The 25785-nt window shown below is 50.6% G+C and overlaps 1 protein-coding gene across 3 annotated transcripts in view; it reads right to left on the reverse strand.

Moving 5' to 3' along the window:
• The window catches only part of CACNB3 (calcium voltage-gated channel auxiliary subunit beta 3), a 37955-nt gene extending 24428 nt beyond the window's left edge, over nt 1-13527 (reverse strand). The window contains exon 1 of one of the 3 annotated variants that reach the window (XM_079966708.1): nt 13334-13527. In XM_079966708.1, coding sequence (XP_079822834.1) covers nt 13334-13372 — 39 coding nt within the window. In that variant the 5' untranslated portion in view covers nt 13373-13527. Of the gene's footprint in view, nt 1-9634; nt 10721-11260; nt 11480-13333 lie in introns of those variants that run through there. The other 2 variants (XM_079966706.1, XM_079966707.1) reach the window with 2 other exon arrangements.
• Nucleotides 13528-25785: the final 12258 nt, after the last annotated feature.

Here is a 25785-nt window from a genome sequence, read left to right on the forward strand (position 1 = left end):
CAAACGGGAAAGGAGCCTTTGCGTCTAGGCGCCCCCGCCTCCGGCCCTCGTGTTCAGCCTTCAGACCCTCTCCTCTTCTGCCCGCCCCACACGTGTACGACGCGTGCGTTTCTGCTGGCTGGAGCTCGGCGGCCCACGGCTCTTCCGCCACGCGGGAGTCTGGAAAGGCGCGCGTGGGTGAGAGAGAAGATGCTTCTTCGCGCTTCCTCGAAGCCCTGCCTGCTCCTGAGCTTCGCGGTGCAGGGAACCGCCTGCGATGTAGATAAACTGGGGAGGGGAATCGGGCCTGCGAAGCACAGGGGGATCCAAAAGGGCTTCGTTTCCCAGGGTTAATTGACAAAAGGAGACGCGCATCTGCCTTGAAATCTTTCCCCAAAAAGCCAAATGGGGGGCGGGGGGCGGGCGGGTTTGAAAAGGCATGGACATTTTGCACATGCGTGTTGGCGCTCTTCTTCCACCCCAGCCCCTACTTTGGTGTGGGTTTTCATTTGCTTGAGACCAATGCTGTGGTGCAAGGACAAAAGGCTGACTTGCAACTTGCAAGCCGCTTCCTCTGGGCTTTACGTCATGGGGATAGTAATCCTGGCCTACCTTACAAGGTTGTTGTGCATTGGGAAGTGAAGCACTTTAAAACACTCTGAAGTGCTCTATGCAGCTAAGCAGGAAACTCAGCACCAAACTTAGGAAACAATGTTAAATTAACATGGGAGAGTGTTGATGAAGGGAAGAAATGGAAATCAGTAATTCATGTGGGTTTTCTGAAGTACATTCAGGTCAACTACATTTTGGATTATGTTTCTTGTGTACAGTTGGCCAGTTTAAATGGGGGGCGGGGAGAGAGAGAAAGAGAGAGAGAGAGAGAGAGAGAGAGAGAGATAACACAAGGTTTTTGAGAGCCTCTTTCATATTCTTGCTTCCTATGAGAAACTTTCAGAACTGGTGACTGAGTTTGCTTTCTTCATCCTCCCTCTCCCTCCCCTTTTCCTTTTGTGTTGTGTGTTTCAGATTATTTGCCTAATGACACAGTCTTATTTTTTTATTGCTCTAGGGACCTTTTCAGCTGAAGATCAGGGTAAAAATGCTTTAAATAAATAAATAAACACCAGATTAAATACAAATGCTTTGACAGCTTCAATCTGCAGAACTGGCATTGTTCTGCACTTGTAAGAAATCCATCTTTGAGTGTGGCAGCACCTGCAACCTGGAACTCCCTGCCTATGGACACCAGACCTTCACTTTTCAGCACCTGCTTAAACGTATTTTGTTTAGGCAAGCCTATCCAGACATGTAAAAGTTACATGTGTTTTATTTCTTTTTCATTACTGTTGGATTTAACCATCTTTTGAATGTTTTAAAATACCTGTGTTTAACTCAAATTGTCATGCTTTACTTTATATTTTTGTAAACCGCTTCAACATTTTCTTACAATAAGGCAGTATATAATTTTGTTAAATAAAATAAAATAAATGAAATGTCAAATGCATACCATATTGATATGTCACCCTCTGCCAGTACAGTATAATAAATGCATTTTGATTTCTCAATACAGGTTCAAATTCAAGCATCTACAGCATATTTACAACGACTGTCAGACTGGTGCCAGACACTGCTCATTTCAAAAACTCATGAGCAAACCCCCAGTAATCTAGCACTTATTAAACCATTATTGTTCTTTTCTTACTTTTAAGAAGACTGGTTTATGTTATTGTCCCAAGACAATATTATTATACTGTATTCAAAAATAGTTTTAGGCCTAAACCCTGACTCAAATTAGAGGATTCAGAGTGTTTTACAGGGCTCACTTTATCACTAGATGGAATGAGGCCTAGCATTGCATCTGGGCCATCAACAGACAGAAATACCCTTTTCCCTTCCCAGTTATACCTTGGAACTCGTACCTTTGCTGTTCACTGGCACAAGCAAGGCAAGGCAAGGGTGTGGCAAACTCTGTGGTCCTCCAGGAATTGATGGACCTCAGTTCCCATCAGCCCCAACCGGCACGGCCAATGGTCAGGGATGAAGGGAATTGTAGTCCAACATCATCTCTCCACTGTTGGTCTAAAGCCACGTGATGCAGCAACCTCACAGTGAAGCTAAGCAAAGCTGGAGCTGGACACGCACAGTGGGCCAGTATGTCTGGATGTTAACCAGAAGGTTGGTGGTTCAAGGCCACCCAGAGATAGCTGTGGGCAGGATAGTGGCATTGCAGGGATTGGACTAGATGTCGTTTGGGGGGATGATTCTACGAGACCATCTAGGAACCCCACTTATGCCATCTTGGGATCCACTCTGGAAGAAAGGTGGAACATAAGTGCAATGAATAAAATGAAGCAGGGAGTGGGCCAGTTTCCAAAGGGGAGGTGGGAAAAGGTAAACAGCATTTGAACGTCCAGAGGAGGGATCTGGGCAAGACTTGTTCAAAGACAAGGATGCGATGGGGCCCATCAAGGACGCCCAGAAGAGCTGACTAGTGGGGAGCAGGGATGCATATGGCAGCTTGTTGTGATGCTACTGGGATGCACTGCTAAGCAAGAGAAGCTCCCGAAGCGAATGAGGGAACAGAGCGCATAGCAAATTTGCATCAGCTAGCTCGGTTAACAAAAGCGGGCCATGGCAGCAGGAACAAAAGCTGTAAATGCACCCTTTCAGATTTAACAAAGAGAGCAGAAAGTCCAAAGTGATCAGATGCTGCTGCTAGCGAAAAGGGGTTATTACAACCTGCTCCTCTTCTTGCATTTCATCCACCCTGACACAGAACATTTTGGGCTACAGGAAGACTCCAAAGCTGTGGTCTGTGTACCCACTCTGAAGCCCATAAGAGATTATCATGAGCTGAAGGAGTTTTGGATTCAAAGCCCCATTTTGCACTGGCATCAGATCAGTGATAATAGGACACTGTAATTGCTGTTCCAAGCATCCAGAATGTGATTTTCAGCCTCCAGTAAGGGGGGGGGGGCTTCAAAATAGGACTGCCTGAGCAGCAAATGCACAGTTGTGTGCAAATGGATACGATGGAGCTCTCAGAGCTTTTGTTCTGCTTCACTAAATTAAAGCGGCTTCAGGTATACCTGAAGGAGCGTCTCCACCCTCATCGCTTAGCCCAGACACTGTGGTCCTTCTTCAAGGGTCTTCTGCTGGTAACTTCACTTCTTGCAGTGAAGGAACCAGCAGAAGACCCTTGAAGAAGGACCACAGTGTCTGGGCTAAGCGATGAGGGTGAAGTGAAGTTACAGGGAACCAGGCAGAGGGCCTTCTCAGCAGTAGCGCCCTCCCTGTGGAACGTCCTCCCTTCAGATGTCAAGGAGATAAACAATTGCACACCTTTTAGAAGGTGTTTTATTATGTTCTTAGATATGCTGTAAGCCACGCAGAGTGGCTGGGGAAACCCAGCCAGATGGGTGGGGTATAAATAACATTATTATTATTATTATTATTATTATTATTATTATTATTATCATAATCATCCCCACCTCTGAGTTGCAGAAACAGTGTTGAGGGGCTACTTAAGCTGTTCCCTGTGTTCTCCTTTACTCCTGGTTTTGAGCAGGAAAAAGGCTGGTGATGAAAGGGTTAATCAGCCCCTCCTGCTGCTGTTCTCCCCCACAAAACTACAGCTTCCTCAAACCTCATTTCATTTATTTAAAAACTCAGGAAATTGCCACATACATTTGCATGTGCCATGTGCCTGGACAGCTAAAAACCAACAGTTTGGACAGGTATTCAAGGAATACTTTTTGGGCTTCTAGTGTGTCGATGTTTCCTTTGGGACTTTTATCTGCCTGTGTGCTTTGTAATGCTTGCTCTGCCTATCCGTGCATAAATGCAGCATGATGAAGAGACTGTTAAAGTCTCCAGTGCTCTCTCCTCCAAAGAAAATGGACCTTGTAAAACCGGGTCCTCCAAATGTTACTGGACTACAACTCCCATCAGCCCCTGCCAGCACAGACAAGGGTCAGAGATGATGGGAACTGTAGTCCAAAGCAACGCAGAGGGCCACAAATTCCCTATCCTTGTGCAAAGCTTGCTTTATGGAACTCTGACTGCCTGGGAAATGAGAGGGAGTGGGGGATGTGGAACAAGACATGAAAAACATCTATTATGTTTCGATTCACATTCAGTAAGACTCACTGAAATTAATAACGACAAAAAAGTTGGGTCCATTAATTTCTAGTACAGTACTCTGAGGAAAACTTAGTTGAACACAACCCAAGGCGTAGAGAATCAAGCCTCCATTCTACTGATATCTGAACCTCTACATTGGCCAGGGAAAGTACAGGATGGAATACCAGAGGGAGAGGAGTGACTCTAGAGCAGCGGTTCTCAACCTGTGGGTCCCCAGATGTTGTTGGACTACAACTCCCATCATCCCTGAGCTCTGGCCTTGCTACCTAGGGGTGATGGGAGTTGTAGTCCAACAACACCTGGGGACCCAAAGGTTAAGAACCACTGCTCTAGAGTCTAGAAACAACAGGGTGATATTTTGTGCTTCATCAATCACAGCTAAAGCGAAACAAAACAGTTGTGCTAGATCCTAGTCAGAATTCTTGCCCATTGCCCTGGATGCCAGTCATCCTAATGTCAGGTCAAATGCATCCAAAGTGTATATTTTAATCAGTGGCGAGAGAAAGGCACATTGCATGTGGCTAAGAAACGCGTCTCCTTCATTCACCACCACCTTAAGATCCCCTACCCTGGAGTCCTTGCCCAAAGTAAGCCTTAGAGCGGAGGCTCTGAAATTGTGATCCATGGATCTCTAGTGACCTGCAAGGTCCATTCAGGCAGTCCACAAAAATATTGCAAAACCATCACAAATCTCTCTACTGGCCTCGACCAGGGCCAGGGCCTTTTCAGCCATGGCCCCAGTCTGGTGGAATGCTCTGTCACAAGAGACCAGGGCCTTGCGGGATTTGACATCTTTCCGCAGGGCCTGCAAGACAGAGCTGTTCCGCCAGGACTTTGGTCCGGGCCCAGTCTGACCCCCTTCTTTCTATGGGACCCTGTATGTAAGTAGCCTCCATAGCTCTTTCTATTGGCCCATATGGGACCAGCTTGGGTGAGCGGGCCTGGTGAACTTGTAATTCCGTACCCCTACGGTTATGATTCATGGGATCCCACTTAATTTTATTTTTATTTTAAATATGATTCGAATTGTATTTTAAACAAATCATTTGATTTTGTTTTTTCAATGTATTTTATATATTTGGTGTTATCCACCCTGAGCCCAGTCTCGGTCGGGGAGGGCGGGGTATTATTATTATTATTATTATTATTATTATTATTATTATATTTTTATTATGTTTGTTCACAATGGATTTCACCCCTTAAAACTGACCCATATAAGTGGCCCTCCTCAACAATCTGGCCTAGACCAAACAATTTGTATAAAGCAGCACTGGTTCTGAAGCAGAGGCTGAATGGGGAGAAAGTTTATGAAGTGATCCAACAGTTTTGAGAACTGTTGCCTAAGAGAGCAAGGGGTGAGCAGCTTGTGCCCCCCCCCCCCAAGCCGATGCTGCTGGGCTCCAATTTCCAGCAGCCCCAGCCAGCATGGCCCAGTGGTCAGGGATGATGGGACTTGTAGTCCTAAGATTTGGAGGGGCTTCCCACTTTACAGACACGCAAAAGATGAGCGCCTATGTACTCACATGGCATCCTCCAGACAGGCTGAAAGGAACTGGACTTGGAGGCACAAAATGGAAAATCCTTAAAATGTCACCCTCTCTGCTATGGCGGAAGAGAGAGAGGCTCTTTCTGGCCCAATCTGTGTTGTCACAGCTGCAACCACAGTCCCCCCCTGAGAGGAGGATGAATCTCGGCCAAAGAGCTTAAGATCCAAGCTGTCAGCGAGCAACAGTCCCTCGCTCCCTCTCCTCTCCTCTCCCCAACGAAAAGCTCCACCACTTCACCCAGCTCCCTTCTCAGTCTGCCTCTCAATTTTGCAGGGGGGGAAACACTCACCCACCCTGGGAAGGGAGAGGAGCTGCACTGTCAACTTGCTACTCCTACACCAAGGAAGGGCATGAGAAGGCGAGAAGGAAGAGGACCAGTGCAGTGCCTTCCAGATATTGCCAGACTGCAACACCCATCGTGGGAATTATGGGAGTTGGAGTCCAACAACATACAGAAAGTGCCACAATGACAATCCCTGGTACTCTGCCTCTCAGACACCAGAGCCTTAAACAACCCAGGCCCCCAAATATCTGAAAGATTTCCTCTTTCCCTACAGACCCTCCCAGGTGTTAAGGTCTGCAGAGAGAACTGTCTTGGTAATTCTCCCTCCCTTGGGAATTGGGGTGTGTGTCTGTGGCTTGGGATAAGGCATTCTCTGTGACAGCCCCTAGGTCAGGGGTCAGCAACCCTTTTCAGCCGTGGGCCAGACAATATTTTTTTGGGGGAAATGAACAAATTCCTTTGTCCCACAAATAACCCAGACCAGAGATGCATTTTAAATAAAAGGACACATTCTACTCATGTAAAAACATGATGATTCCCGGACCATCTGCGGGCCGGATTGAGAAGGTGATTGGGCAGCATCCGGCCCACGGGCCTTAGGTTGCCTACCCCTGCCCTAGGTTGTGGCATTCCCTCCCCACCCCCAGTCTGACTTCCTCACTTTACAGCTTTCAGCGAAGGCTGAGTCTGCCCCTCTTCACCCTGGCCTGCAACATCAGAAATGTGTGTTTTCACAACACACCTGATCCTTGTGATGGTAATTTGTTTTTAATTCTGAATTTTAAACTTGAACAATAAATTTGATGATGATGAGCTAAATAAGAAACCAGCCCATCTTCTGCTCCCTTTCCAGACTGTTGAATCAGATTACCATTACAAGGATTGGAGGATTCAGAATAGCCTGAAGACCAAAGCTGGCTGTTGTCTGGACCCCCCTTCCTCCTCTCCCTTTGCCGCCAATTCAGCTCCAGTTCAGCCTTGCTGTCCACCCCATTCCTACCTTGCCCTTTGAAAACCAGAGTTAGCATGTTGTGTAGTCATTAAGAGCACCAGTCTGGAACGGGAGATTGGTAAAGGTAAAGGGACCCCTGACCATTAGGTCCAGTCGTGGCCGACTCTGGGGTTGCGGCGCTCATCTCGCTTTATTGGCCGAGGGAGCCGGCGTACAGCTTCCGGGTCATGTGGCCAGCATGACTAAGCCACTTCTGGTGAACCAGAGCAGTGCACGGAAACGCCGTTTACCTTCCCGCCGGAGTGGTACCTATTTATCTACTTGCCCTTTGACGTGCTTTCGAATTGCTAGGTTGGCAGGAGCAGGGACCCAGCAACAGGAGCTCACCACGTCGCGGGGATTCAAACCACTGACCTTCTGATCAGCAAGTCCTAGGCTCAGTGGTTTAACCCACAGCGCCACCTGCGCTCAAATCACTACTCAGCCACATTGAGATCCCCAGGAAACCTTGGGTTCAGTCACTCTCTCTTAGCCTAACTCACCTCACAGGGTTCTTGTGAGGATGCAATGCAGGGAAGGAGAGCCATGTATGCCAACCTGAGCCTGAGAAAGTCAGATTACAAGTGTAACACAGGAACATAGGAAGCTGCCTTATACAGAGTCTCTTGGGTAGGGGCTCTCCAGGGTTTCAGACAGGGGACAATCTCAGTCCTCTCTGGAGATGCCAGGGACTGAACCCACGACCTTTTGCACGCAAAACAGATGCTCTGCCACTGAGCCAAATTTGGTCCCCCGCCCCTGCAAAAATAAATGTAAATAATCCAGCTCCCATAAACCAAGAAGTAAGATTGGAGATGGAATGAACCAGGAGCGAGGATTTCTGGGCACAACTTGATTCTGGTTCCCAGGAATTCAGAATGCGAATGGAAAGTGCGAAGGCCTCTAATAACTCGCAGCCCTAGGCTACCACCCGCAATTCTGCACCTTCACTCTCCTCCCCTCCCTCTGCATATGGAGTGTGATCAACAGACACTGAGAAGAAAAAAATACTTTGCAACAGTCTTTAAAAAGTGCTTTTATGACTTAGGTAAGAGGTGCTAGAAATGGAGGCGGGAGGAGAGGTGAACATCTCGCACTTACAGCATGCAGTGTCTCTCTTCTCTCTACCCCCCCCCCAGCTCAGGCAGACACTAGGAAATGCCAGCCCCCTCCCCCCCTCCAAAGCCCAGTTCCGTCATGTCAGCTGATCATCCACCTCCTCCTGCCGACACCCACCCACACATTTCAAAGCGGAGCAGCTGTGCCTGCTGTGGATGCCTAACCCCAACCAGGTGGGCAGGAAGCCCAAGGACCGGGCATGATAAAAATTGTGCTGGCATCACACAGGGGAGCCCCCACACCTGACTTATAATTGATGGGCTCCTACAGAGGTTGACAAAGAGGCTTGTTCCAGACCTGCTGAACTAGCCTACTGGGTGGAGATTTTCCTAGCCATGTGTCCTCTCCCTTGCCATCTATCTAGATTATAGCCCCTGTTTGCTTACACATGTTAGGTGAAGGGCCATTGTCCAGGGGCTAGAGCATCTCTTTTGCATGCAAAAGACTCCAGGTCCCATCCTCAGCATCTCCAGCTAAGAGGAAGATCCCCGGCTGAATTCCTGAGGAGTCTTGCTGCTAGTTAGCACAGCCAGTAATGAGCTAGGTGGGCCCAATGGTCTGGCTCTGTACAAAGCAGGTTCCTTAACGCCCACATCCTCCAGCCAAAGCCCTCCACAAACTCTCCATCCAGGATTTCCGCAACTCCTCTTTCGAGCTCTAATGCCTGGGTGACAACAGCCAGGAAAAGTGCAGGAGAGAAACACCTCCTCCTCTTTCAGGAAGGAGTTATTTTTGGGATCCCACTTGAAGGGAGACGTGAGACTTTCTCCACCCCTTACCCAAGCCATGTCAGAGGACCTCCAACCAAGGATCTCCCCCAAAACAGGTGCATGGTCTGAGGGACTCTGCACTCGCTCAGGAAAGCACAAGCCCTTCCCAAGAACCAGCTGCTGACAAGGAACACCATGCCAGGGTCCGGCCAATGCCTCTCCATGTGCATCTCTAGGCATGGTTGGGAGAGGGTGAAACCCTGTGCTTGCTAGGGTAGGCAAGACTGAGCTGGATGAAGCAATGGCCTCACTAGGGATGCAAGGAAGCTTCCCATGTTCCTACCTGCTGGATTCACCCACCAGCAGGGGGAGCTGTTAGGGGAAAGAACACCGCTTCCCTAGAATGCCAGGGCACCATCCTACTGCCCGCTTGCACCCGGACATATTTAGAGCACCCCATCTATCCAGAACCATTTTCCTACACTCCTTGGAGAGGACCAAGCCTCCAAGTGCCTTCCAGCCCTGAGCCAAAGAGAAGCCAAGGAAAGCAACTTACCACCACCCCATAACTAAGGGGTACCCTTAACATGCCTTGGTCCTCCTCCACCAAAGGCGCCCAGTTAAACCCTCGTGGCATCTGTGATTATGCCCTGAGCTCAGTCGCCTACTCCACTGTCTCCCCACTCCCAGCCACAACCCCCCAGCACCCTCATGGCTCCTCTGCCCCAACTTTCTAACACCTAGTCACCCCACCTTACCCTCTGCCATCCAGCCCTGCACCCAGCGAACCAGGACGATGCCAGGTTCTTGTAAGTGGGCGGTTCCCCTGCTGAAAATAGCCCCTGGCTTCTGCCAGACTCACCACCTCGGAGTCTTCGAATCCATGGAGACAGGAGTCGTCATACATGGGGGATGAAAGAATCGTTCAGGAACCAAGACAGAGGTGGTGGTGGTGGCAGCAGGGTGAAGGGGGGGGGGGTGAAAAGGGGCTGCTCTTCCAATCGGAGGGATGCCCAGCGCTGTGCCCCCTGCCCCAAGCTGGGTTGGGGGCAGCGGATGGCACGCAATGGCAGAGCTGCTGTCTGCTCCCCGAGAAAGATTCCCCACCCTGGATGCGCTCGCTCGCTCGCTCGCTCGCTCTCTCCGCTCAGCAACGACGGCAAAAACAATAGCGCCCACCCACCAGCCCTCCCCTGGGGGCAGGCATTGAGACAGGCAAGCACGGAAGGAAGCGGGGAGGTGGGGGGCGGGCAGAGAGAAAGACAGAGAGAGAAGAGAGAAGTGGGGCAGGCAGCAGCTCCTGAACTGTCCGGATGCGTCTGCACCCACCTGGGGCAAGACCAAAGCGGGGGGCCAAGGGGCGCGGTGCAGATAGCAGAAGGGGACCAACAGGATGGGGAGAGGGAAGACACGACCGGAGGGCATGTGATGTGGGTTTTTTGGGGGCAGGGGTCGTTCTCAGTGCATTCTTAGTGCCCACCAAGCTCTGCCCTTTATTCTGCCTCCAGAGACAGGGAGGGCAGAGAAGGGTGCCTTGCTGGATATTCAGCCAAACAAAAGGGAATTGGCGGTTGGGGAGACACAGCCTTCCTGCTTGGGCCAGGAGAAGTCCGGGCACCGAGACCGCGCAAGCGAAGGAATGTGGGCAGTGAAAGGGTGAGAAGTCCCGGCCACCACCACGACACGCCGTGCCCCCCACCCGGTTCCTTGAGTGCCCCTGTTTTCCTAGCCCCGGCTGCCTTAACTGCCTGCAGGTCACTGGATAACCAGGGCCAACTGGGAGCCTCTCCGCGCGACCCCTGGCAATGCCACCCTCTGCCTCCCTCCAGCTTCTCTGATGCAGCGCCTCTCCCCAAGGCATCAAGGGGGGGTCTCTCCTCCGGCTCTACGCTCCGGATTGCCCACCCAGACGGTCTCACAGCTCCATCCCTAAAGGGCAGATGGGGACGTTCGCCTCCCCCCCCCCTAACTTCGGGGCAGGCGCTGCTGCTGCTGCTGCCCGCTGATCTGGACTCGGTCCTCCGGCTCTGCCGGAAATGGGGCCCGGTGGGGTTCCCCCTGCCATCCCCCCAAGCTGCGTCTCCAGATGCCTCTCCAAGCCCGGTGCCAGGGGTGCAGGCGCTAGCTGGACCCCCACCCCGTCCCACGGAAGTTGGGCAGTCCCTGCAGAAAGAACCCCCTCCGCCCTTCGCCAACGAGGACGCAGCACCAATCCTGACATCCCAGCCGCGCATCTCGGAAGCGCGACGGGACTGAAGGCGCGGGAGAGAGCGAGGCGAAGAGCCCGGCGAAGGGGCGGGAGAGGCGCGCAGCCGCCCGCCCCTTCTCCCTGGCGGGCGCCCTGGATCCTCCCGGCGCTGCTGTATGGCGCGCGTGGGGGTGGGGAGGGATGTCTGGGGCGCGGGAGAGGCGCGCGAGAAAGGCGGGGCGGGCATGGCGACGGGGCTGCCATGGGGCGGCGGCGGCGGCGCGCTGCCTGGTCGGTTACCTCGTTGAGCAGGAAGGTTGCGCTGGAGTCAGAAAAAGACATAGACGGCGGGGGAGGGAGCCGGCCGGCCGGCGGGCGGGCGGGCGGGCGGGCGGGCCCGGGGTGCGCTGCCCGCTGGGGAGAAGGAAGGAGGAGGGAGGAGGAGGGAGGCGCCCCCCGGCCCCGCTGCGCCGCTTCCGAAGCGCCTGCCCGGCTCTGGCTGCCTGCGCTCGTCCGCTCGCCCGCGCTCTCCTCCTGCTGCCGACGAGCGCGGTGCGCGCCGCCGCGCCTCGCCGCCCTCCTCCCGCCGCGCTCCACGCGCCCTTCCCAGACTGGCCTCGGGGACGTGCCAGGCGCTATATAATCACGGGGGGAAGGGGGGGCGAGGATGCGCCCTGCCAAGCAAGAGCCTCTCCGATGGCGCCTTCCCCGCGCGCGCAGCTGGGGGCTTTCCGCCGCGGGCTGCCCTCTCCTCCTCTCGCCCGGGTGGGGCGCTTCTGGGCTGAGCAAGAAGGGGGCCGAGCTGGCGTGCAGGATGCGCCTCGCTCCAGCCGTCGACCAGCTCCAGATGCTCATCCAGCAGACAGAGATCTCCAGCTTCCCGAGGTTTTAAGGCCATGGCTCCCGCTCCCCCGCCCGTCGATGGCATTGCAAATCCGAGAAGCTGGAGATGGGGGAAGCCGCTCACCCGCCGCCGTTCTCCCCTGCCCGTATGCTACGCCTTTCCCCGGGGTTTCAGCCGGCCCTGGCACGGCAGAGGCTCATCCCTGGGGGAAACGGAACAGGGGAAAGGGCCCCAGAGCAAGAGCAGAGCGCGCTTCCGCGGAGTGGCTGCAGATAATTGCCACATATCAGCCACCGCCGGAGAGTTGTGTCTGAAGGCCCTCCGGCCCGAGCATCTCTTGAGTTAGAACTTAAGCTTTGCCATTTCCCGCGGACGCCACCCCCGCCCGTTAAAAAGCAAGGCACATCAAGGCACATTATTCTCTCTCGGCTGCTCGAGATCCTTCCCGCCCCGTTTCCAGGGATTTCAAGGTGGCTGCATCTCGCCCCTTGCCCCGGCTCCTTGGGGCGCCTCCTGGTGGAGATAAGAGGATAATCGGGGTTCGACTTCCCTTGCTAGAGAATATTTGGTGCGGGTGGGTGTTTAAAACAGGATTAATAAAGCAGATCCCTATTTTAATCTCAGTTTGAGGCTTTTGTCATCAGGGAATACAGGCCTCGGCCAGGAAGACTGGTGTGCAAATGCCGGTCATAACTAAATAAAACCCCATATTTGTTTACAGTATGAAAGAACAGCTGGATTTGAGAAGGGAGGAAGAGGAAAGATCAGCTATGCCACTGGACCCTCTTGCTGAGGGTGGGCGATGGGACACAAATCACTAAAAAGCTTAGCTCAACCTAGGCAGGACCACCACTCTTAACTTGTGGTGGGAATGAAGCCCAGGGGGTGAGGAGGGAAAGGAGGGCAAAACAAACTTTGGTGCCACCCTGGTCAGTGAAATGGAAAATTGTTCAGAATAAGCTTGTGAAAATAACATTTTAGAATGGAGCCTTTGTAGTTCCAGCCCTGCAGGGGGCACTATGGATTGAGGGTCAATAGTTTTAGATTTTGTGGAGGGGAAGCTTCTGGCTTTGCTGTGTATAGGATGAAAACTGCAGAGAGCACAGATGGAGGAGGAATATTTTAGTTACTACAGGGGTTAAAGCAGAAAATATTCAGCTGCTGGACTCCTCTGTATGGGGGGGGCAGTGCTCCTGCCTTGGTGGTCTTCACTCAGCAGGGGCACTATAGGGCACAGGCCTTGAGTTCAGGGCAAGGGGGAAAGGGGGCAGCGGATGGCACAGCAGAGCTCAAACACACCCATGAATCGCTGCAGCGGCTGGTGCCATCTGAGTACCTGGGAAAACCTAACTCTTCTTGACAGCTCTGGCGAGCCTCTCAACCCACATCTCCTGCATCTAACTCCACTTTCTTGTGCTGCGGTTCTGCCACCCAGGCGGCCCACTCGCCAGGCTGCTCCCTCACCCCCTTCTCACCCGCTCCTCTTTTCCCAGCCCGCCCCCCAAGAGACAAGGATGGCGCCACTTTACCTCGTTGAGCAGGAAGACACTGGAGTTGGAGAGAGACATGCAGAGTGTCTGCTTTGCTGGACTGTAGCTGACTCTGCGTGGCTCACACACCTCCTCTACCTTCCTCTCATGAACCCAGCCCAGCTCACGGGGCAGACAGGAAGCCCTGCCCACAGGGACTCTCTCGTGGGATGGAGAGCCAGCAGCCTGCAAGCTCAGGGGCACGAGCAAATTGTGCAATGGTGCACGAGCATTACAAGTCCGTCCCCCCTGTGCACACTGATGTCTTGTGGCGCCGTATGCAAGCATCCCATTGGCTCCCAAGCTCTTGTGGGACACTGTGGGTGTGGATGGGTGTGGGATTGCGCATCACAAAGCCAGCTTTGGGAACCATCATCTTTTAGCACCAAGCACAAACAGCGCACCAGCTGCAGCAATGCATTTAAACACCACGCTGGCTTCAGGCATCAGCTTGCAGCTTATCAGCTCACAGCTTCTTGTGGGGCCCAACAGGAGCAGTTTCGGTGGCAGCCCATGACTATCACGCGCCTATAGTGCAAATGGCTTTTGTGACAAAGATTCTCACAGGGTGGAGGCAGTCGCTTGGCAGGATCTCAGCGCCATGGGTCTCTGGGCTGTCAAAAGTGGCTACTGAGAAATGATGCAGTCTAATGATGACTTCTGGATCAATTGTTGAAACTGGTAAGTGAGCCCAATATGACTGCAGTGGAGACAGACCAGAGGAGGCATGACTGATGGGAGGAGTGCAGAGAGAAGAAACGCCATAGTGCATCTGCAGCAGCACAATTGGACGCCTTCACCTGCCCTAGCTGCAACAAAACATGTCTCTCTTGTATTGGTCTCCCTTCCAACAATTTGACTTTACTCCCAAAGGAGCACTCCTCCACTGTCTCCCAAGATGCCAACAAGTGCCCAATAAAAGCCTAAACCAGGGCTTCCCAAACTTGGATTATCCTTAGCTAGCAGGACCAGTGTTCAGGGATTATGGGAACTGTAGTCCAAAAATAGCTGGAGACCCAAGTTTGGGAAACCCTGGCTTAACCTTCCTGAGAGATCCCTCTAAATTGTAAAACTGCTATAAGATGGTACATCATCAGCAAGCCACCCAATTCAGCAGCCCCCACGTTGGTCGACATTAGTTCCCCTCACCTTGCTGGAATTTCTCTTCCAGCTGCGGCTTCTACCCATCATTGGTGCAGTTTCTAGACCACGGATGGGCTCTCAAATCATCCTCAACTGGACTGATATTTATCTTCAGTACATGTTCAGCAATTAGCATATTGGGAACCCATCAGATAGAAGGTGAGAGCAAGAGGAGGCTCCCTTGCTCTCTCCACTGCCTTTCCTTCCAGGACTCCAGGCCAGCTCCACTGAAGGCTTGCAGCCAAGGGGAGCTTCCGGACTGTTGCTGCTTTGGGCTGGTATTCAATCACACACGGGTTGTAGTGGATTGGGTGGTCTTCCACAACAAACTCGCTTCCCCCAAAAGATCAGACTTTGCAATCTGGAAAGTGAAGGTGGAAAATGCATTCTCTAACATCCCTGCAAACAAATCAGAGAGCATGCTCAGTGAACATCTGGTCATCTGGAAGAGCCCAGAGTACCTTCTTCCCGGATACCAGCTGTTCCTTGTAACCACCCAGCAGAAGATCCAAGTTGCCTTTTATATGAAAGATGAGCAAAAGGCCTTTGGAAATATTGTGGACAGCATGGTGGGGAGGGGGAGCGCTCCTTTCACTCCTGCATCCTTTCAAGGCAACTGCTCTTCTGTGCTTTGCTGGTAAGCCAGAAGCAACTGCATGCTGGTCTGCAACTGAGACTCCCCCCTTTCCCTACAGCACACGAGACCAGAAATACTGAGGCCCCGCCCCCTCACCATATTCAACAACTTCTGCTTTATTCTGGCGGATTTTGGCCTAAGTAAAGACCCCCGCCCCATTTGGCAGATTGAGCTATTTATTTTCCCAGTGAAATGGTTTTTGAACCACTGAGGGATTGCTGGGAAGCCTTGCAGATCTTTCATGGGATGGCACCTTACTGAGAAAACCCACGGATTCAGTAGGGCAGGCTTCCCCAACCTAGTGCCCTCCAAATGTTTTGGAATAAAACTCCCATCACTTCCCAGCTGGCACTGGAGGGCATCTAGAGGGCACTTGGTGGGTGAAGGTGGTGGTCCTCCAGGCATGAAGAACTCCACCCCAGCAGCAGAAAACTCAGGCCATCTCAGGTGCCTGAGAAAGCCCCCTCCATCTCCTCCTAAGGGACCCTTCCTCTTCTGCCCCAGTGTGACAGCACTGGGGGACTTGTGTTTAGTTATACCCTGAAGGCGTAAAAGGATAAGGAGCCTGGATCTAAATTATTTGCCCCCCACACACACACACACTGTGAGTCACTCCGCTTAGAAGAGTGGGGGAGGCAGAGCTGGAAGTGTGTGTTGTGTGTGTGGAGAATCCTTCCATTTGGCTGCCTCAGAGCAGCTTCATAAATAAGAAAACACAAAGCCAGGCAGGGCGAGGGAGGGGGCCCTCAGAGTGGCCTGCTAATGGATGCTTTCCTATGCCAAGGCAGGCCCTGGGGATGCAAGAAGCATCTTCACTTTCCAGGAGAAGGAGAAGAGGGGAAGGGAATGCGGGGAGGCGGGGGGGGGTATTCGCTCCCTCCCGCTGCATTTGGGGGAGGGAGGACAGATCCTGAGGTCGCTTTTGTCAGGGATCCATATTGAACCGCGTACACAACCGGTGGCTCCCCAGCCCCCAGCCCTGTTTGTGGACAACTTATACTGGCAGCCCCATTAGGGCTTGGGGTACTTGGCCAAATGGGCCCTACCAAAAATAACCTCTCTGCTGAGAAACACTCAGCCATTCTTTTTAATGTCCTAGTGCTGCCAGATCTTAAGCCAGAGATTGTGCTTATGCAGGAGGGCCATTTAGGGAGAGTATTTCCCTGCTTTTGTTCCAAATTATAGGACGGTTCCTCCTAAGCAGCTGTGTCAGTATCGCCAATCTTTCAGGACCTGCCCAACACATTTTGCTGCCTGGTACAAGATGGCGCCTTCCTGTTCTACATTATAGAACAGGGGTAGGCAACCTAAGGCCTGGGGGCCGGATGTAGCCCAGTTGCCTTCTCAATCCAGCCCACAGACGGTCCAGGAATCAGTGTGTTTTTACATGAGTAGAATGCGTCCTTTTATTGAAAATGCATTTCTGGGTTATTTGTGGGGTATAGGAATTTGTTCATCTTTTTTTCCAAAATATAGTCCGGCCCCCCACAGGGTCTGAGGGACGGTGGACCGGCCCACGGCTGAAAAAGGTTGCTGACCCCTGTTATAGAATCAGGCTGGACTGACAGATGAATGTTACTTCTACACAAGCCGTGGCGCATCACACTTGGGACAGCAGACTAGGGGGAGGAGCCGGGGAGCCTAACATACGGGACTCAAGGGAATGAGAGAAGGGCATTCCCAGTTCTGCTTGGAGATGCCAGAATTGAGCCTGGGACCTCCTGCAGGCCCACCAGATGCTGCCCCACTAAGCGACAGCCTTTCCCCAGGGTAAATTGTTGTTCTGTCAAGGTGGCCCCTTCTGGATTCAAAGGACACAGTGATGACATGGACCACTAGAACAAGGAATTCCCAGTTGTGGGATATCGGGGCCGGGGCAGATTGTAGGCCTGCAGGATCTACCTTTCCCCCTCAATAGAGCCCTGAGATGCATCAAGTGAAGCTGAATGCAAAATGGTGGTTCAGGTGGGCGGACGCGAGGCACTTTCAGACTGCTGTTTTGCGGGGTCTTGAACAACAAACCTGCTTCCTCAAAGGAACAGGCTTTTTGTGATAAGGGAAATGATATGGGGCAATGCACTGGAAAGTTTGGAATGGCACTTATTTCAACAGAATGTCATCTAACCTCCCCCCAAACACTTAACCCCAAAATTAAGTTTTTGGTACCAGGACTGGAGCTTAAACACAAATCCTTTTACCTTTTATACCAATCTTCTCCTGCTTCCCACCAAGGTTTCTTGACTGCACCAGCTTAATTTAGGTGAGGGGAAAGGCTTTTTGTTCCTGCTAACAGTTAAGACATTAGGAGTCTAAAACCCTTGTTGATCTACTTCAAATTACCCAGCAGAACCCGTACACCTTCTTCTCATTCTGGGTTGTATTACAGAGCAAGGCAAGGTTAATTTCCCCTGGCATCCTGGGATTTAGGGGCCCAAAAGACTTAAACCTGATGGGCTGGAGAGCTCTTGCCAGTTAGAATAAGGGGCTAACAGTGCAATCTTATGCACAAAAGCAAAAACACACACACAAAAAAAACCATAAGCAAATCCCACTAATTTCAATGGGACTTACTCCCAGTAAGTGGGGTGGGGATGTAGCTTAGATGGACTGGTGTTCTGACTCAGTCCATGGCAACTTCTGATGCGTGGTGCAAGGGAGGAAATATCGCTTTAACGTTTCACCAAATGTGCTAAAACAACCCGCAAGAACTCCACCGGTGCTCAGAAGGCACACTGTGACTAAACATTCTAACATGCTCCCCCACCATCACCATCAAATGGCGGCATTTGGATTGTTAACTCGGAGGTTCATCCTGGGCTCCACACGCACCTCCCTCCTTTGTCTCCAGCTGGGCTGAGCGCAACTGCCCACCTTGTCACCCTGCCAGCTGGTATTTCAGAAGGCTCAGCAGCTCCGGATGCTGTCCTCTGACACAGCATTTGCTAGATATAAAAATAGCAAGACAGATCCAGGCAGTGCTATCTGGCCGGCATGCTTCCTGCTGACTCTCACAAGCTTTGACGGATGCCACAAAAGTCCTCCGTGGCTCCGCCATGTGCTTAGCAAAGTCAACGCTGGCCCCTTCCTGGCTGATATTCCAGAGGCCTCACCATGGTCTCCTTCAGTGTCACCACCACAATGGAGTCTTCGTGGGGACGTTTGACTTCAAACAGCTTCAGCAAGTTAAAAAGAGATGAGTGGGAGCTAAGAGGTTGCTTCTGCTTCTGCAACCTCAGGGATGAGGATGCTCTAACCTTGGCAGAAGTTGCTGGGTTACAGTTCCCATGATCCCTGGCTACAGAGCCATGCTGGCTGATGGGAGTCCAAGCACAGCATCTGGAGGGGCCCCCACCCATGTCCTAGCATACTGGATATGGAGGGCAGCTGGGAATTAAAGAGTGCATGTAAGAACAGCAAGTGATGGGAGGACAACACAGAGTTTTATGCCCCTGGTTACTCCAGCAACTTCCGACGTTTCTTCATCATCCTGCAGAACAAGGTTAGGAAGAAACTAAAGGCGTGGGGTTTTTTGTGGGGGAGGGTGAGAGTTGCTGCCAGTTTGGATCATGGCCCAATATTCCCTGTGATCCAAAAAGCAAGAACTGCTGCAAATTCACAATGTCTACCTATTTATTTTTATTTGTTGTTGTTGTTTAGTCCAGAGCACGCCAACTGCCTCCCGCAGTTTGGTCAGACTCATGTTGGTAGCTTCGAGAACACTGTCCAACCATCTTGTCCTCTGTCGTCCCCTTCTCCTTGTGCCCTCCATCTTTCCCAACATCAGGGTCTTTTCCAGGGAGTCTTCTCTTCTCATGAGGTGGCCAAAGTCTTGGAGTCTCAGCTTCAGGATCTGTCCTTCCAGTGAGCACTCAGGGCTGATTTCCTTAAGAATGGATACGTTTGATCTTCTTGCAGTCCATGGGACTCTCAAGAGTCTCCTCCAGCACCAGAATCCAAAAGCATCAATTTTTCGGCGATCAGCCTTCTTTATGGTCACGCTCTCACTTCCATACATCGCTACTGGGAAAACCATGGCTTTAACTATATGGACCTTTGTCGGCAAGGTGATGTCTCTGCTTTTTAAGATGCTGTCTAGGTTTGCCATCGCCTTTCTCCCAAGGAGCAGGCGATTTATTTTTATAGAAAACGTTATACTGCTTTATGTACAAGGTATCCAAAGTGGTCCACAACCTTATGAAAACAAAACAAAGCATAGCAATAAAAATAATTAAAAACTGCATTACCATTCCAGTTATAAAAGCAAACTTTCGCTAGGTGACAGCATGTGCAGCCAATATTAATGACCAGAGGATTCCAGGGTAAACAAGGAGGGCAGTGTATTTTAGTGGTCAGAGTGTCAGGCTAAGACCTCAAGACTAGGGTTCAAATCCACACTTGGCCATGAAGCTTGGGCTCAGCGAGGAGGGGGAGAACCATGTATGCCTCCTTGAATTCCTTAGAGAAAAAGATGGGCTGTAAATGAAATAAACAACTTAAAAAATGTGATGAAAGCACCTCCTGCATCTCCAGACAGAAGATGCTTTAGGAAAGAAAGGTGGGGGGAATCTGCTGAGAAGATGGGTTCTAGTCTGGATACTAGCATCTAAGTGGAGTAGACACAGGAATATCTGCACTAAAGATTTACTTACCCAGCTGCAATCCTAGACTCACTTGAAAGCAAGTCCTGCGGAATTCAATGAGGCTAATTTTTGAGTAGAAGAGCTATATAGGCTTGCACTGTGCATCTGGTTTTAATAGGCAATCCCTCTCTGCAGGGAACCATTGGAACTGTTTTGTGAGGGGCTTAGCTGGCAAAACATAGGGAACAACCATGTAACATCTACCTCAATACCATCCACACTGACTGGCAGCAGCACTCCAGGGGTTTTCTCCTTGCCACACTTGGAAATACCGGGGACTGAAGGCACAAGCTCTGCCACTGAACTACAGTCCTGACCAACAATGACCACTTGCAAAGTTGGCAGCCCTAGTTTAAACCCCTAGCTCAGCTTCAACAGGCCAATAACAGAGCTTCCTCACATTCCAAAATAAATCCCTTCTTTTGCTTTCCTTCCACTTTCAGTAGGCCACTGACTAATTGGACATCTGGGGTGAAATATATTTAATTAGACATCCTTCGCACTGTAGAGTTAAATGTTCTGGTTTAAGGCCCATGCAATAAACACACAATCAAGCTCATGGCAGGTCTGTCTAACTCTTGCCCCAAGGCACCAAAGCCCAATGTAGAAATGACAAGCTGTGTGTGTGTATGTGTGTGTGATCATTCTCCTTCTAGTCTCCCTAATATTTCATTGCATTCCAGTGTCTCCTGAATTCTCTCTGTTGTGGTGGGGGGGGGAGTGGAGAGAGAGAGAGGGAAGGAGTGGGGAGGAGCTGCTCCCCAAGCCAAGACAGTCTCAAAAATTAGGACATCTTGCAAAACAGCTTCGGCAGCATATGAATTATTGAGGACTGTAGAGAAAAAGAAGTCTGCCAGGTGGTTTGGGAAAGAATGCAGGCGGAAGCAGGCTAGGGGGTTGCACAGCAGGGCCGGGGGGGGGGGAGGGGGAGAATCTGGGCAGAATAGGATGGGTTAGGATGCAGCTGGCAGGGCTGAGAAGAGCCCTAATGTGCAGAGCACTCTGCGGCCCGACCACATCAGTCTCTCTTGGTGGCAGAATTCCAGATAATCTGGAAAAGTTCTGCCGGGGAATCACAAGTGACCTCTGCCCCACTCCGCCCTGCTGCCACTAATCCAGGTCTCTGAAACTACCCAGTCTGAGGTGTGTAGGGACGGTTGTGAGAAAAGGGCCTCCCATTTGGAAGCAATTTTTTTCTATTTTTGATCTGAAGTTCATATACCTGTTCACTTGTTTTAATTTGCTTCTATGCATGCAGTCGGTTTAATTGACGTTATAGAGGCGATTTGTTTTGTATGTGTTTTTATTGTGCAGTGAAATTGTTTTGCGGTGCTTCCTAAGCAGCAATTCCTAAATGAAATTATGTGAACTGCTATCAGGAAGACCCTTGTAGAAGAAACAGAATTACCTTCCCCACCTCCTCCCACCCTTTGCTAGATAAAACTAGATGTAGGTGCGGAGCAGCAATTAAAAAAAAATAAAAATCAATTTTTGCCAACGTCAGCAAAATAGCTTGAGCTAGCCCTGGCTCCAGACTGTCTGTTCTAGAGAAAGGACGGGTGGGAGCTGGTTGAGAGTGTCATAAGATGGGCATTTGGGATAGTGGTGGAGAGAGCAAGCAGTACTTGGGAAGTACTGTAGCTGGAAAGCGGACCTGAAAAGCCAAAGTTAAGAGCAGATTAGTCCTGTGGACTAGTGGCCACACAGACTATGGCAGAAGTGACCACAGGGAGGGAAAAGAGACCTGTCTCACAGCATGTGGCTTGTCCAGCTCATTTGTTGTCAGCTTACAGAGACAGCCAATGTTGTGGTCATTGAACTACAACTCCCACCAGGCCCTAATGTCTCCTGGGCTTGCGCCAAAAGCAGCAGGACACCTGCATCTTCCCCTCTATTCTCACAGCAGCATCTTGTAACACAGCAACAGCAGCTGCAAGGTGGGATGGTGATGTCATCGCACGGCGAGTTTCCCTGCAGTCAGCAGTCAGTTGAATGAAACATGGAACTGGGAAAGCCAGAGCAGGGTGACATCACAGTGACGTTTTTGGGATATTGAGATGCTACAGAGAGACTGTAGGGGGCGCTGTGACTTTTAATGGCATGCCAGGCCTGCTCAATCCATCCAGGTGAGTTCTGTAATGTACCGTATTTTTTGCTCTATAAGACTCACTTTTCCCCTCCTAAAAAGTAAGGGGAAATGTGTGTGCGTCTTATGGAGCAAATGCAGGCTGCGCAACTATCCCAGAAGCCAGAACAGCAAGGGAGATTGCTGCTTTCACTGCGCAGTGATCCCTTTTGCTGTTCTGGCTTCTGAGATTCAGAATATTTTTTTTCTTGTTTTCCTCCTCCAAAAACTAGGTGTGCCTTGTGGTCTGGTGCGTCTTATAGAGCGAAAAATACGGTAGGTTGCTTCTGGACGACCAGTTTACTGAGCATTCATTCTCACTTGCTTGTGGGTAGGCCAGAAGACGTTGGGTCAAAGCATGTGTGAGCCCACACCCTCCCGCAAATCTTTGCTGCCATTTTTCCTTATCGCAAAAAGTCAGATCTGTCGGGGAAGTGGATTTATTGCTCATGACACCCCCCCATCAACTCTAACCTTACAACCTGAGTTTGTCGGCATGTGGGTGAATCTCGCCAGAAAAGAGCCACAATCTGCACACCCCCACAGAGAAGGCTATTTGTTCATCTAGCCGAGTGCAGCCAGTTGGCAAGCAGCGGCTTTGCAGGGTCTCGGCAGAGAAAGACTTTTCTCATCACCGGCTCCTTTGGACTTCCATGCAAAGCATGTGCTTTGCCACTGAGCTGAGGCCTTGCTGAGAACCAGAAGCAGCTGGCCCTCAAGAAATGGAGGGAGACAAGCCGCTTGTTGGCTTGCAAGCCCAGAGGCGAATTCCAGAAGACTGGCCATGTTAGGGCCAATTTGTACAACCGCTCCACATGTTAGATCCAGATGTTTTGCTTCCTTCCTGGACTGTGTATCCAGCAGGGATGGGATGGGAGAGAATTTCATTTCCATTTGCAATTCTAAGGTGAATCCACTGACTTTTCACTTTCAGAAACAATTTGCAAGCAGACACACAGCCTTCCTTTGAGATTACATGACTCGGAATTTGGAATGCAGTTCTCCGGTGCAAAAATGTGTCTGTTAAGGTAAAATGTGTACAGAGATGCATCTATTTGTGAACATAACCTACAAGATGCATTATATTAGGGAACAGTGCTTTGTAAAAATGTGCGTGTTGAGCAAAATTGCATACAAAAATGTGTCCATAGAGGAAAAACCTGTACAAAAATTGCCGGCGACTTTTCATGAGGACTTTAAAATCAAACCACCACCAACTAACATGGAAAAGTGAAGAACTGAACTTCGTAATTGGAAAAATGAGAAGCGGATATGGACAGAATCACCCACTTGGGCTTCAGCATTCACTCAAATGACACGTTCTTCACCTGCGCAGCGAAGAAAGAGCAACGGCCTTTAACATGTTGTGGCAACAGGCAAGAGGCCACAGCAGCACCCAGAGACTAGCTGGCTCCTTGCTCCATGAGCACAAAGCCACCCTACTGCCATTGCCGTCCCCAGGGCATCAGAGCGCCAGGCTTCAACTGGCTTGTGCCTCAGGGCAGCTAGAACTAATAGGGTGTCTGCTGCCTCAGACAGAGTATTGGACTAGGACTGGGGAGACCTGGGTTCAAATCTCTGCCCAGCCATGAAGTTCCTTGAGTGAATTCCTTTTTCTCTCAAAACAACCTACTTCACAAGAACCATCACAAGGATAAAATTGGATCACACATACCATGGGAGGCCAGCCTTGAGGGAAGGGGAGAAGGCGTCCGTGAAAAACAGATATTAATCACCAACAAGTGGTTTTTCACACTTTGTGTCAGGTGAACTCTGGTGTTCCTCAGGACTTTCGTAGAGGCTTCTTTGTCATCATCACTGCAAGGGCTGACACAACTTCCACTGTCGCTAACTATTACCTAGAATCTGTAGCTGCAGAGGAGCACCGAGAGTATTGTATCTAGGTTTCCTGTTTAAAGGAGCGTGGTCACTTATGCTTCACCCAAAATAAATAACTAAATAACTAACTAAACCTGCTTCCTTGGAGGTTTTTAAGCGGAGATTCGATGGTCACCTGACAGGTATGATCTAGTTGAGATTCCAGCATTGCAGGGGTTGGACTAGATGACCCTCAGGACCCCAACTCTACAATTCTATGATTCTGTGAAATAAAGGCAACACACTGCTGAAACTTGCAGATGCTAAGTGTTCTGGTCAGATGTAAATTTAGAAATAATTACTGTAGTTTAAATAGGAAGACCATGTTGTTTAGTCGTTTAGTCATGTCCGACTATTCGTGACCCCATGGACCACAGCACCCCAGGCCCTCCTGTCTTCCACTGCCTCCCACAGTTTGGTCAAACTCATGTTCGTAGCTTCGAGCACACTGTCCCACCATCTTGTCCTCTGTCGTCCCCTTCTCCTTGTGCCCTCCATCTTTCCCAACATCAGGGTCTTTTCCAGGGAGTCTTCTCTTCTCATGAGGTGGCCAAAGTACTGGAGCCTCAGCTTCAGGATCTGTCCTTCCAGTGAGCACTCAGGGCTGATTTCCTTCAGAATGGAGAGGTTTGATCTTCTTGCAGTCCATGGGACTCTCAAAAGTTTCCTCCAGCACCATAATTCAAAAGCATCAACTCATCAGTGATCAGCCTTCTTTATGGTCCAGCTCTCCCTTCCATACATCACTACTGGGAAAACCATAGCTTTAACTATACGGACCTTTGTTGGCAGGTGATGTATCTCCCCATAGGGGTGTTGGGGGTGGGAGGCTGTGACCTGGGTGACCCCCTGGGTGAAGCTGCTCAGGCTTCTGCCTAAGCACTCACTGCTGGGGGGCAGCTTCATGGCCCCCTTCCCTGCTCCCTCCTGCTTCTTGACCAGACATGCCTTCAAACTGAAGGAAGGGAGAGTTTAGCTCTGTTGCAATATAGATTGCAATATAGATTGCCTGAGTAGCTTTGGCTTTAGATTCCAATAAAGATTGCTTAAGCAGGTTTGGCTTGTGACACTGGTCAAGTAAAGAATAAGAGAAGCCACTTAGGCCCAAAAGACAGGGAAATGGGTGAGGAACTTGCTTAACGTGATTATCCTCCTAAGGTAAGATGCTAGGTTGGTGATTGGTGATTGGTGGAAGGAAGGTGTACCTATAGGTTGGCAATTGGTGATTGGTGGGGAAAGGTGCACCTACAGTATAAGAATGCCTGCCAAATGCCATGTATTTGCGGCCAGTCTTTGAGAAGTGATTCCACTGGTTGTCCCTGCGCAGATCTCAATAAACTATTTTCTCCGAAGAACTCTGGTCCCTGGTGAGTTTGTCTCCTCTGAGGTCCTGGGGAAGCGGGCAAATGAGCCTTGGCTCAGGGTCCCTATAATATAATAAGGCTTCAAAACAGAGGACCGTCCCCTGAAAAGTAGGGTGCGTGGCCACCCTGATTAATAGTGGCCTTGCATTCAACCCCTGTGTGATTGTATCATGGGGTAGGGGGGCCAGCCAGTGTTTCAAATTGACTCTGATATCCAATAGCAACCTAAGGCACAGACATTAGCAGACGAAACAGCAGATAATACCGTAGGTTGTGTGCTGGGAAAAGCTTCCCCTTCTGATTCCTGCAGTTCAGAACCTCTGCTAAAGAGACTGGGGGAGCAAAAATCAGTTGGCAGTTTGCTGTGCAGACTAGATCTGGACTCAGATAAATGGTGGAGGATCTGCTAGAACCTCTCCAAGGGCTGTTTCCCAAGGGCTCAAGCAAGGTCTGACACCCCATTAAAAGAGAGCTTAGCCAATGAATTGCACAACTGGGTTTTTTTTACTGTTGATGCAGTTAATTAAACTCTTGATTAAATTTACATAGGGGTAAAAACAATGGCTCTCACAGCACCAAACTTACTCTCCTCCTCCTCCAAAGCAATAATGGGGGGGGGGGAGCAGCAGAAGGGCAGCCTCCAAACACTTACAAGGTTCAACATG

Source organism: Podarcis cretensis (assembly GCF_951804945.1).
Source record: "Podarcis cretensis genome assembly, chromosome: 2".
NCBI classification, from domain to species: Eukaryota; Metazoa; Chordata; class Lepidosauria; order Squamata; family Lacertidae; genus Podarcis; species Podarcis cretensis.